Below are 13,566 nucleotides of genomic sequence, written 5' to 3' on the forward strand. Positions count from 1 at the left end.
CTTCCATTTCCAGTTTTTCAGCCTCTCTCCCCCTTATCCCATTCTTATCTCCCTCTCAATTGTTTCTGCTCTGTAGCAACCAGATGCCAAAGCTGACATTCTCGAGTGAATAAGTGTACGTGTGAGAAGAGGGGTAGCTATGCCGAACTGTGGGTAGAACAGATTTTGTGGGTGGAGACGGTGGGCTGCTGGAGTGCAGGCCAGCAAGGAACCATTTGTGCACGAGCTGAGCCGCACAGACAAGGCAGGATTCCAAAACCAAACATAACAGAGGTGTGGCAATGTAAAAATTCAGGAATTGCAGGGTGAGGAGGAGGAGTGAGGGTGCAGTAGAGTTGATTGCCCTGTGCACTATTCCCATGAAGCCCCCTGGTCAGAAGGCAGTGATGATTTCCATGCAGCCATTGCCCCATACTGGGAAGTTCAGGTTTCACTATTCTCCCAAGACAGTACATGTCTGAGTAATCACCAGCTTAAGGCATGAGGAAGAATTTTTTTTTTTCTGTTAAATTTGACAGTGTTTGTCCTTCTTCCTCAAAATACCTGGAAGAGCAACATGTTTAAAATAACAGGACACGATTGTAAAGTTGACAGTTTGTAAGTAATAATTTTATCAGCCAGTATTCAGTACAGCCAACAGGAGTTGGGTGGTAACTCACAAACCCCAATTAACTTGGAAAATGACAGGGATACTCTCTGCAGAGGTATCCTTTACACCTTCTCACGGTCTCCCTTGTGAAGGCTGGAGCTCAATGTTAGGAGCTAACCTGAAGTAGCAAAAACACTAAGTGTTGGCCTGCAGCGTATCAAATATCATACAGGATCCCAGAAAATCCTTGATTTTGGGAGGTGGAAAAGGGAGCAGTGAAAAGAAGACCTGGTTTCTTCTGTTGCTGTTAATAAAGCTTTCCGTGTTAAAATGTATCCCAGCTTCCATGTTTCCCCCTTCCCCGAGTTCTGCTGGAATTGCTATTTACATACTCTGTTCAGCAGACTATGAAACATATGTCAGATCCCCAGCTGGGGTAATTGGTTGTAGCTCTGTTAATTCTGGTGGAACCGTGCTGATTTGTAGCAGCTGGGTATTTGGCCCTCCCCACTTATTATATAAATGCAGCTTCTGCCATTAATAACATGCACCTTAACAGCCACTCGTTAATTATAATTTCAAATGTTTGAAAGCTGTATGCTCCATGCTCCACAGGACAAAATATTGAATGCTGCTCCAAAAAGCTTATAATCAAAGGCTGTCTGAACCATGCACGTGTGCCTCAGAGGAACAGAAATGACCTTTGTGCTATGAAGTACAAAAGAAGGCAAGAAGTGGTTGTGGAGAGGAAGGAAGTGGGAAAGGACAATGTTGAAACGGCCTCACTTAACGCACTTAACTTCTGTCTCTAGGTTAGAAAGTCAGTTTCTTCAGACTGCCTGAGCGGTGGGGGGAGGGAGAGCCTCCCTGACATTGCTACTTGGCGGCAGACACTGTTGTGGTTTCAGCTATTTTGTTTTAGTACCCCATTGCCGTAAGTTCTTGGAATTGAAGAGCTCTACAGATGACGCTCTCATCCCATGTCCTGTAAATCCTTTTTTTCCTCGCAAATTAAACAATCATAAAATATCTTCCGTGTTACCTGTGTTTGCTGAGGACCTATATCCATATTTTTCAGGAGGCTGTTTAGGAAGGCTGTGACACTCTCCCATGGATAAATGCTGTTGGACCCATCAAGGACTATGACGATGTCCAACTGGGTTTTACACTCTGCAACACAAATTGCCACATAAGAATTGATACTAACAAGGATCAAATATATCTCACAGCTCCAGTTACTTTTGTGATTAGTAACAAATGCATATCCTTCTGCAGTTGGTGCTGCACTGACATGTTTGACACCAACTGTCATTCATTAACTTTTGCATCGTATTTTACATGGTTTGTGCTCCCTTTATGAGCAAGGCACTTTCTTGTAAACAGAAATTTAAGAATGGAATTAGAAGACCACATAATTGGAGTATTTACTAGTGACCCCTACCTTCTTCAGTGTCAATCTGTTCCTCTTTGATTTTTCAAAGGACCGGGTCTTTAAGATTTTTATCTATATTACTAAATTGGGTTTGTATTAGGTCTTAACATGTCGTCATTATTTAAAAAGTGTCTTTTGGCCATAAGTAAAAAACATAAGCAACTATTCTTAGCAATTGTGTTTGGATGTCACATAGCGCTCTAATGATTGTTTATACTGAGATAAATTCCAAAAGTAGCAAGAATTTAGGTTATATAGGGACAATGAACACATTTACTTAACTTGGTAATGCTGGTAGCTAAGTTAAGCAGTTCATACTTTTTGGTATGCCTGTGTGTATACATTTGTCGTCTTTGGCACTTTGTGTTTTCGGACACACAAGAGAATTCTTGTGGCATGCATACCTTGCACAGATGGAGCAATCGCCTCAACGGTTTCAAAAGTGGAGCTGACATTAGAGCAAACTCCAGTTGTGTAATGCAAACGCCCACATTTATAAGCATAAAGTGGTCCACATGCCTTTAAAAGATGAAAAAGGGTGAAATGTTTTTGTTATGGTACCTGAGAAAAACACAGACGACTTCTAAAATTGGCAAAAAGACCTTTCTTACCAGAAAGCCTCCTTTTGGGTTAGTCACTAAGGTTGTTCCAAGAGTCATGTTTTCTTTTACTTCCACGATGTTAGGAACTGAAGTAGCAGCTATAAATAGATTAAAATGTTAAGTATTTGGGAATGTGAAAACAAAATGTTAAAGTATATATATCCTAGCATGGAGCTTCCAGCTTTTAAAATAAAACCCAGACTGACACTGGTTTCATCAAATATTTTAGCACCCTTCCTCCTCCTTCTTCAATTGCAACAATCAAGAAAAATTTCTGAGCCTGGCTTTTATCCCAGAAAATTTGTCTGGGTTGCTGTCTCAAATAGTTTTCTTGAACCGCAAAAAAGAAAAAAAGTAAAAATAACAGCACATCATGAAAGCAAGAGATTACTGTTCACACAGTTTTGTTAATTAGAAAACAAACATTCATTTTTTACCCTAGCCTGCTATAAATGACTTAACAGCTTTTAGATTTGTTACTGTTACGTTACATTACTGACATTTAGGCTTTCAAGGGAAAAGAGGAAATAAAAAATACCACGACAGGTGTATTTAGTGAAATTCATATTAACAGGAAGTCTCTTCCTGTCTACATCATGTATCTCTTCACATGAGCAAGAAAATGATTAATATTTACCTGTATCATATTAAGATGTATCAGCCTGGTTCTGGCTAGTTACATTCTCATCAGAAGCTTACTGATGGCATTATGAAGGCTCTTGCTGGCTTCAGAGAGCTTTGGAAAGGGTAATCCATGAATCTATGCTCCATAGCCTTTCTGGCTCCGTGGCCAGGACTGCCAACCACAGTCAATTAATGCTAGTCATAGTAAAGTTTTGATAACACAGCCAAATGCCCATTCTAAAATTATGAGCACGTTTTCTTTAGGACAATGAGAAGCTTTAAAATAAAATTATTTTTGATGTTACAGTCACAACTTCCTTCACATTTAGCTCTGGAGTCCTAAGTAAATTTTCTCTACAGAAACCATTCTAATGCATATTTACTAGCTAAACATCTCCTAAGATCTGATCTCTATTATTCCTCCACATGACACAGCTTTATTTTCTTTCATACCTGGTAAGTTCAGTTTTATGCAGGGTGATTGGTTGTCCCTTCCTACAGGGCATTTGTACACATCACCTGTTCTTTTCTCAGGTTGGCCAACTAATGGTGAACCAATAAGTAGCCTGCAAATGAAATAAGTCACCTGAAATTTCTTCTTTCTTAAAAGACATGAAAGTCAGCAAATAAAACTTACAGCACAGCTGCAGCAAGCTCCATACAAAGAGTACAGGATGGAGAGCAAGAAAAGTATCTATCATGCCAGTTCAGATACAAGCTAAAGCAGCCATTCTGTCTCCTCTTTGATAAGGACACAGAAAGGAAATGTGCCTATATACCAAATTACACAGTAGAACAACATTTGAAAAAATTCCAGTGGAAAATAAAAGCAATATTGGTGGGTGGATGACAAGTATTAAAAGTAATACAAAAGGAAATATCTGTTTTATTTAATATCTCCTTGATCTTTAATATATTTTAGAAGAAAATGTATTTTCAATTCTGAGAGACCAAATGCCAAAGGAGAAGCTCACAAGGACCCAGAAGAATTCAGTCTTAAGTAATGTGAGCCAGCAGTGTAAAATACATAATTTTTTCCTCTCATTAATAAAAAATAATGTTATTAAAAGAGTTATTAAATAAATTTCAAATTTTTAAAATGTTAAGGATTTTTATCCTGTGCTTTTTTTTTTTTCCCCAAAATTTGGTGTGTTCAAAGCACCACAAATTGGCATCCACTCCTAAATCCAGTTTTCAGCGGGCAACACTGCTTAGAGATGGACACTGTTTTTGTTCTCAAATCTTCATTAGCTACACTAAATAGCCCAGCATTACCCAGCAGATAACAACTGGCTCCATTAAATATGTAAGGAAGAACTTGGATTAAATTAGAATTCAAGCACACACTGGAAACAGAAATCCTGCCATTAAGAGTAATAGTTCAGTAAGATTTGCTCCTGGACACTTAGATGATTGTGAAGAGTTATTGAGAGAACCATTTCAATCTTTAATCAGAAATTAACGAGTCCAGGCAGAAGATATTGGAATAGAATGATGTAACAGGTAAAATGCAGCCTACAGATTTAAAAAAGACAGAAAGGAGAATTTAAACCCAGTACACAATCCAGCTTCTAAAAAACCATACTGGAACAGCTCATTGTGATCCATTAAGATTTTTTCATGAATAATTAATTAATTAATTCTAAAGCAAAATAAAACACTCCAAGTATATACTGGATCTGACTGCTCTTTCGAGCTGTATGCTGTAACATATGTAATTTTTACACCAAAATTTAGAAACAGGCACCACAGCCTACCATGCATCCTTGACTTCCATTTAACTGTAGAGAAGCTGAGTGTGCTTGACATCCCATAGGAGGTGATCAATGCTCAGCAGGATTATGTCCCTGTACTGTTCTTTTCTCAGAAAGAAAGAGCCCCATGAACAGAAACAAGTGGTCTGAAAGGCTATTTTGTCTTTTTTGCACAGGTTTTTTTTTTTTTTAGGGGACCCTAGTTTTATTGAGAAACAACTGCAGTCAGGTTTGCAGAACACCTGTTGCTGAAAAGCTCTATCTGTGGTATCTAAGTAGCGTTATTGCAGTTGACAAAAGCATCACAAGGCTGCTTTGTATATTTATTTTTAACTGTCAACCTACAGATTTCCTACTCTCGATGTTGCTATGCTGAAAGCAACTTGAAAGCTTGACAATTTCATAGCAGCTCTGGAGTTTAATTTCAGAGACGTTCAGATCTAGCACACTAGTTTAGATTCCTGTCTTCCTTCAGCTACTGGAAGAGTTGCCATTTCCAGCTCATATTATTTTTTGCTCTTGAAAGGTTTCAGGACAGTTTACAACAATATAGCTTACTTTGCAAAATCCCAGCTCCTAGAATGGATACCATTTCCTGAAGGTCTAAATTAGCTCAAAGAAGGTCATTATTATTCTCCCATGACCCTCATGCAGATGTATATTTAAACATCCTACAACCTGGGCAATCAAGAGCTAGCATTTTCAAAAGCAGGCTCTGCAATTTCATTTCCGTAAACATCCATTATGGCTAATGGTGAACACTGTGTTGCAGTGGTGGACAGATTCTTGGAGCCAGACAGCCCCGGCGCTTGCGGGGGGGATTGCTCCGGCACTGCAGAACAGTCTGACCTGGCGGTCATGCAGCCATGTGCCCATCATCCCAGGATGCCCGCGAGAGTTCCTAGGTTTACCAAGAATGTCAAACTACTGGCAAAGCTCTGGGAAAATCAGAGAAATCTGCAAAGAACGATGGAGATCTCAGGATTCCCAAACCTTTTACCAGTCAATTGTTATTTCAGCCCTCCAGCCAGTGGTTAGCCTGTGAAGTTTGTTCTTACAGGGAAAAGCATAAGCAGGTGTTTATCAAAAGACCAAGAAGCAATGATACCAGTAAGCATGCCAAAATGACTTCTAATTCAGGAGAACAACAAGAAGGAAAAGACAGGTTAAGAAGGCGGCTCCAAGTCCCAAATGTGAATATATTACCAATTGCAAGACATAATTAGCCCTCCAAAAGGGAAGGCAGAGTACTGTATTAATAAATATTTTGACAGGGAAATCTTCCCACCAGTTAAAAACCTCAGTTCAGACAATCTCTGGCAGAAAACTTTAGAAAAAAATACCTAATACAGATTAGTTAGGCAAAACAGGAGAAATTTCACTGCCAATACATTAACACAAGGAAAAGATAAATAATGATTTCATTTGGTAAATGGAAAAAAGAGGGCTCAGGCATAACACAAAACTTTCTCAGCTCCATCAACAAGGGAATTTACCCACTTTGTGAACTGATTTATGTCTTTGAGGAAATAAATGTAGATATAAATTTGGATCTTTCAGTCTCCCAATCTTTCCAGGTTTCCTTAGGACTGTGCATTGGTTTAAGAAATATGACTGACAGAATCTAACCCTTATGTATCAGGCATACTTACAAATAATACAGCACCTGAGTCACTGAATACCTGATAATTTGGAGTTTCCATTTAAGAAAAGAAAAACAGCTTACCATTTCCCTTCCTCATTTTCATACTGTTGGACTGTGTACCCAAACATGTCTTCCAGAGGCCCACTGAAGGTCATTGCATTTTTCACATCAACATTGGAAGAGCCGACAAGGTGAAGGAGAGCTTTAAAAAAAAAGTAATATGTAGCAATACACATAAACCCCAAGACTTTAAAGAAATCAAGGTTCAATTATGACTTAACTGAGGGTACAAGACAGGAGTTGAAAGTGGCGTTTTGGGCATATTTATCACAGCTGGTAAGAGATTTAAAACGTACTTCCTCGCACATACATACGCAGCTAAATTCAGAGATGTTAGCAACTGGACTTCTGTATCCAAAACCTATTTTGCAAAGTCCATCACTCATTTGTAAATCACAATTCAAATAACATTAAGTAAAATATTACTACCTTTAATAGTAAATAAAACAACTTTTTAAATATTTTTACTCCTTTTAACTCCATGCATTTCTAATGTAAGAATTTTACACAAAATGTTCCTTCCATCATTCAAGGTAGTAGTTCTCAAGTTTTGATAAATTTGAGAATTAACTGATTTTCAATGGTTTGCAGAAGACACACATAGGAAAAGAACAAGGAAAAGCTTTCAGATGTATTTAATTTTAATCTATATTAAAGGAAAAAAGCATATAGTTTTCTCTTAATTCTATTCTACAGTACCTGTAAATCTTTCATATTTGGAAAAGAACAGAATAAATTTTTAACGCAACCAGATGCTGTTATCTCAAAAGTACCTGTATGTGTCTATTTGCAGAAATCCAACTTTACCCACTTAGGAAAAGTTGCTCTACAACAGTGGTGTTGGACTATGATGAGATCAGTCATGAGAGCAGATGCTTCTTCAGACTGATTTCCCATACCCTAGAGCTCAGTGATCATCATCAGGGAAAATACTGTAAAGATGTGACTGTATAGCAAGTTTCAGAAAAATGATGTATATAGGGTGAAAACTCCAGCTTGAAGTGATAATTGTAACCCACTATGAGGCTCATTAAAAAGCCAAAATTACTATTTATATAAAAAAGAGGCTATTTATATTTTCTTTATTTTTTTATTTCTTATAGTGATCTCTTCCATCTTTGTCCTGTTAAAGTCAGTTTCAAAAGCAACCACTGACTCTGCTGCTGCAGAGCTGTGTATTTAATACACAATAGCCAAAAATTAGTTGAATGTGTAGAACATCAAGACTACTTAAAAACACAATTATACAAAACTTTCATTTCAAAGAAGCATTTCATGATCATTTGCTGACATTTAACAGCTACATAAAAATACCCATATTCATAATACTTGCTGCATGTCAAAGCATCTAAATAATGTCCAGTTACTAAAATACATCTGTGTTATTCACCATTGAGATGATGATATTCTCATAGAAAGCTTGTTACTATAATTAAGCTCCCAAGTGGTCAAGGCTAATCTGCCTCTCTCAGCATCTTATTTCCTGCTTAATGCAGTAAAATTATCACAAAAGACTATTTATCACTTAGTAGGTATTTCCAGTTTCACTGGACAGCAAAAAAGGAAAAGTTTCATTTGTGTTATTTTAGCTTTTCTTCCTCCAGTCAGAGTCAGGAAATACAAAGAAGTGAACAAATTAAAACAGAGTTTACTTTTGTTCTTCAGAAAAGATTCATTGCAAGTGATAAGAAAAAAATTCATGGCTGACAGTCTGACAGGAAATAATTTGCTGGAAAAGTAATCCATGCATCTTTTGTCTTCCTTAAACGCTTATATTTAAAGAAATTCTGCTATGCCTGTTCATGTGCAATAGGTGTTTTCCTCCGCTACTCTCAGTCAATCAAAGCATAATTAAAAACAGAATTGATTTTAAAAAATTCAGTCAAGTTATCACTGGTTCAAATCTTCTTTTGTTAAATTTCAGAGAAAAAATAATTCCTATTATTATTTGACACAATGTGTGGGATTCAGACCATGTCGTTTAGACTCCCAACCTATCTCCTAGACAATGAAATGGTTCTAATGAGATCGCCTGCTAAAGTAAGTGTCTGAGTTCATTATTTAGTTGAAGAAGAAAGGAAGAAAGGTAGACGCAAAATCTCTCCATGTCAAGTTTCCTCTTAAAGAACTCCAGAAGTCTGTTTTACTTTAGCCCCTGAATAAGACTGACAGAACATCCTTCTAGAGGTCTTCAGAGGCATGTTTTTTTCACCTTATGATGATATTTAAAACATATTATGATATGAAATATTAAAGGTCACAGATTCCAGCTCATCTCTTCCGATTTACTTCCTCCTAAAGCTACCGAAGGTTACATGTGCACTCTGTGCTCTGTACATTCCATCATGATACCCTCCATCATCATTTCATCATTTGCTGACAGACAAGGAATTTCTTCACAATGATGCAGTATTGACAACTACTGTGATTTTTACTATGCATTCACTATACTAAATGGTCTTGAAGTTTCCGGAATCTGTTATGTGATACGCTCAAATCCCATAATTTTAAAGAATACACTTCTAATCCTCATAGCTGTAACAGAAAGTTTGAAAATGTGAAATGCTAAAACAAGCAAACTAGAAGACAAAAAATGCCAGCTATTTACTACTAACCCCCCCTAAATCCTTGTCCTTCTGAGTGAGGTCAAATTAGAACGAGCAATAATAATAAAAGTTCTTCTAAAAAACAAAGCTAGAGGAATCAAAAGAAGCTAGATGGGCCAGACTGGTCAGAAACAAAAAGGAGGTGACTCTACACAGCAGGGAATAGACCAGTATGGCTATCCTTTTGCTCTCTGATCTTCCTGTTCTATCTTAGCCAGAAATCAGATGCCTTGAAGTTTGACTACATATGCAAACTGTGCGGCATATTTTAATATGCAAATGTATTACATGACCTTCTGTGGCTTCCATGTGATATGAAAGATCATGAGCATGTTTTTGAATAGAAGGTCATGATAAGCAGTGTAAGATTAACTCATAAATAATTAATAGATTTAAAGGTATCTTATTACATTTTCCACAGATTCTGTAAAAGGAAATCTTACTAGTTAAAGATACGTTCAAATCTGCAGATGGTAAATGGAAAAGTGGAGTTTACGGTGACCCACATTACACTGTTAACTAACAATAATCTACTGACTTATGGCAACCTGGCTTTCACATTTTGTTTCATTTTTCAGTACAAAGAACATTGTACACATGAGCTGACAATTCAGAACATTTAAAAATATCACTGATTGTGACTGTGAAAATGATACTTTATATTAATAACAAAATCTAGCTTGCACTCTTCCAAACTTCCAGTTTCTGTCTAAGATGCACACATTCTCATCTGTTTCTAGCAAACTTGTGTATATGAATTAAAAAGACTGTTGGCAGAAGCAGTGGAAAAAGAAGAGCAACAGGGAAGTTGGAGAGGATTCTTTTGAGAGTTATGGGGATTAAGGAGAAAAAAACCATTTTTTTGGTAAGGTACATAGTATTTGACTATATACTTAATCACAATTAATGTAGGTAAATTAAATTAAGATTTTGAATGATTTCATGTTGTGTTAAAAGAATGACTAAAAATACAGATCAAAGCACTGATCAGAAATGCAGAATGTAAATGTTTATCAAAGGATAAAACTGAAGTTCCAGCTTTTAACTTCATGTTCCACAACAAATGAGGCACTGTAGAAAACCTGGGACAACATCCCTCTCACTGCCGATTTAAACTGAGGAGAACACTAGCTGATGCATGCGGCATTCTTTGCTGAGCACAGTTTGTACCTATACGTGAAAGGTTAACACTCAGTCACCAAGACAACAACCCAAATATTATTTCTATTACAAACATAGAGTAGTTGCTCATACTTGTCCAGTAGCCACTAATAATTTTTTTTCTGTTTTATTTAATGAGATCTTTTAACCAAATGTTCATGCTGTCTGCCTGGTTATTCTGCCTCTAAACTGTGCAAAACTAGATGTCCCTGGCGCTTGTCCATGTGCATATTGCCTGGCCACTCTAACCTTTGCAAATAGAGAACTGCAGAATAGGCACCCTTATTTTGCTAAAACAGATGGATATAAACATAACCTGAACTGTAGAACAAAGCCTAACACCTGGCTCTTTACTGATGAAAAATAGATCACCACAAATCACCCACAATAAATGACATCATGAAGACTGATTTAGCCAAGAGAAGAGAGTAAACTCAGTTAGGATATTTTATCTGCGTATGGTCTGTAGCAAATAACAATTGCATCCTCTCTAAAAGGTGGTTTTTCTGAGAAATACAAATGTGTTTTGCAAAAATGGGAAAGGACAAATATGCACTTTGCATTGAACAGGGCTTACATGTTGGCCGCACTCTACTTCTCCCCACCAGCATGTGGTAAAAGTGTTATTTTTGTTCCATTTCATACTTACTGCTAAAGCATTTCAGGTATCCTTATTAACTCCTCTGCATTTTGCAAGAATAGGCTGAAACAAAGCAGGTCTAAGTGCAATCAAGGAGGACAACAAACCAAGTAGGTATGTCTTGCAAAAGCATGCACAACTGGAAAATATCGGGAAACTCAAAAAAAGTTATTAGCAGAAAAAAAACCCAGACTGCTTCCATCCTGGAAAATAAAAGAGGATAGAGGAATTTAAGCTGAAGATTGAAATAAGATTAAAATGTTTTATGGCGTTCTCATATACCTGGACCTCTTGCAAAAATAAAAAAAAAACCATAAAATATTGCTTTAACGTCTTGTACAGCACATATTGCAACTAATGATGTTGTAAGGATATTTTAAAGACCTGCAAACAACACAGGAGTGCAATACAGCAACACAGAACAGTGCATCTGGTCAAAACTTACTGGAAGTTAAGTGATATTAGGAAGGATGTCCTAGTTCATAAGGCAATAACTGATTGCCTTTAAAAGTATTTTATGCTGATATTGCAAAAGTCTACCTGTCTCTGTTGTGATCTTAGAAAACATAAGAAGCAAACAGCATAAAAGGAAGTAATTGGGATGCTGGTGACAGTTACTCAGTGAGGGGAGCAGGACTGGGAGCATTGGCTTGGCCTCCCACAAAAGCTTATTTTCAAAATGGTGACAAATGTATTAGCCTCTGCAATTAGAAAACTATTTCACTTGAGGAAATTGATACCACTGAGTGTTGGCATGTGCAAGTCTGTGCTGCTGCTCTCAGCTAGCTGGAATCAAGCCAGCAGCAGAGAACAAACTGTGTCCTTCAGTAAGTGCAAGCACTAAGCCCCAGCAAATAAAACCTCCTGAAAGCTGGATCTTTTTAGCTGCATCAACACAGCACTGTGGATTTGGGTTCAAGGCTGGACCGCATCTGTCCAGTAGCAAAGGAAGATTAAACATGCATTTATTTCAAAGACATACCTATAAAAATGCTATTTGTGAAATCATAGCTCAAACATGTGAAACCTGGATTCTTTGCTGGACCAGCAAATGGGAGAATCTTCACATTTTATTTTTTGCTTCATATGCGATAATGTCACTGCAGCATTATACAGTCTTGTCTTATGAAAAAGAGATTTATTCACAGACATCCCAACTGGAAGAAAATACAACGGCGTGGTACAATTGCAGTCTGTGAGCTCAGGGGCCACAGTGCTCTGGCCTTATTGCAGAAGGCCAAAGAGGCTGCGGTAGGAGTTCCTGCTGCATTCAGTTCTGGCTGGCTAAATATCAGCGTATTTCAAATAAAACTGTATATTAAAAAAAAGTTTCAACTTCTGAAACTTTTTCAGTACTGCTTAAATCAAGCCTTTTATTTTTCAGGGCTACAAAAGAACCTTTGTATAGTTTTCCCTCCAGCATTTTTTCTTTAATCTTTAACCTTTGAAGAGCAAAAGACTGACTTTCTGGAATGAGACCAAATAATTAAAAAAGAGACTTCTTATTAAAAGTAGATAAATATCCCCAAAAGACAAAGAAATATATATTTGAAAGTGGTTTCAGATTCAGTAGCCACATGCTTTTCAAAACCAATTAAATGCTTTGTACAACCCATTACATAAAGCTTCCTTTGATGGGTTTGTACTGAATAATTTGTACTGGAAAATAGCTTTCTAATGCGGTGTCAAGCCTGAAAATATACTGAATCAATGCTTTGTAATGTGGTCCCAAATGCTATTGGAAATACAATACCAGAGACCAAGAATATGTGCCCCACTCGGTTGACAGTCATCAGAATAAAACTATTTTGTTCAAAGTTTGGAAGGTAGTCCTCTCATGGGCACAATTCTTAGCACTTAGCAGTTTCTCACAGAAGGGAGAAAAAGCCTTAGAAATATGCAGTCACATACAGAAAACTTTGTGAGGTCAGCTACTAGACTTGTACAGATGTACAGAGGCTTAGCAAATTTAGCAGCTTGATGGAAGTGAAACAACTCTTAAAAAATGTTTCAGCTTGTCTCCACTGAACTCCAGTCCATCTTTTGGATGTAGTTCTTCCATCAACACTTAACTCCATTCAAGTCCCTATAATCTTTGTATTCCCCTCTAGGCCAACCCTCCTTTGCTATCAAAGACCACTTCCTCCTGAACATCCCACTACAACTTCTGTTTCATTCCATCTAGCTTTATCTATAAGCCCCCAGGACCCTTCATCTCTTGATCTTTTTTTTTTGAGATAGAAGATATTTATAGTCATCTATAATTAACTCGGATTTCACACAGAAAGCATGGTTAAAATGAATGTGTATGTTATTTTCTGAAATAAACCCCAGAAACTTAAAAAGGAGCAAGAGGTTAATTTCATGCAAGAAGTGAATAAACAAGGACTCTTTAACCTAAAGAAAAATGTGTTCTTCACCATACTCTCCAAAACTGCTCACGGACCTGTAGG

At 37.2% G+C, this 13,566-nt stretch overlaps 1 protein-coding gene across 1 annotated transcript in view; it reads right to left on the reverse strand.

The window, feature by feature from the left end:
- The window catches only part of ITGA1 (integrin, alpha 1), a 47,935-nt gene extending 39,911 nt beyond the window's left edge, over positions 1–8,024 (reverse strand). The window contains exons 1-6 of the mRNA XM_009326959.1: positions 8,021–8,024; positions 6,728–6,848; positions 3,701–3,813; positions 2,633–2,721; positions 2,426–2,540; positions 1,632–1,759 (exon numbers count right to left, since the gene is read on the reverse strand). Of these exons, the coding sequence (XP_009325234.1) occupies positions 1,632–1,759; positions 2,426–2,540; positions 2,633–2,721; positions 3,701–3,813; positions 6,728–6,848; positions 8,021–8,024 (570 nt within the window). The remainder of the gene's footprint in view (positions 1–1,631; positions 1,760–2,425; positions 2,541–2,632; positions 2,722–3,700; positions 3,814–6,727; positions 6,849–8,020) is intronic.
- Between the last annotated feature and the right edge of the window lie 5,542 nt (positions 8,025–13,566).

Source organism: Pygoscelis adeliae, unplaced genomic scaffold (assembly GCF_000699105.1).
Source record: "Pygoscelis adeliae isolate BGI_AS28 unplaced genomic scaffold, ASM69910v1 Scaffold116, whole genome shotgun sequence".
In the NCBI taxonomy this organism is placed as follows: Eukaryota; Metazoa; Chordata; class Aves; order Sphenisciformes; family Spheniscidae; genus Pygoscelis; species Pygoscelis adeliae.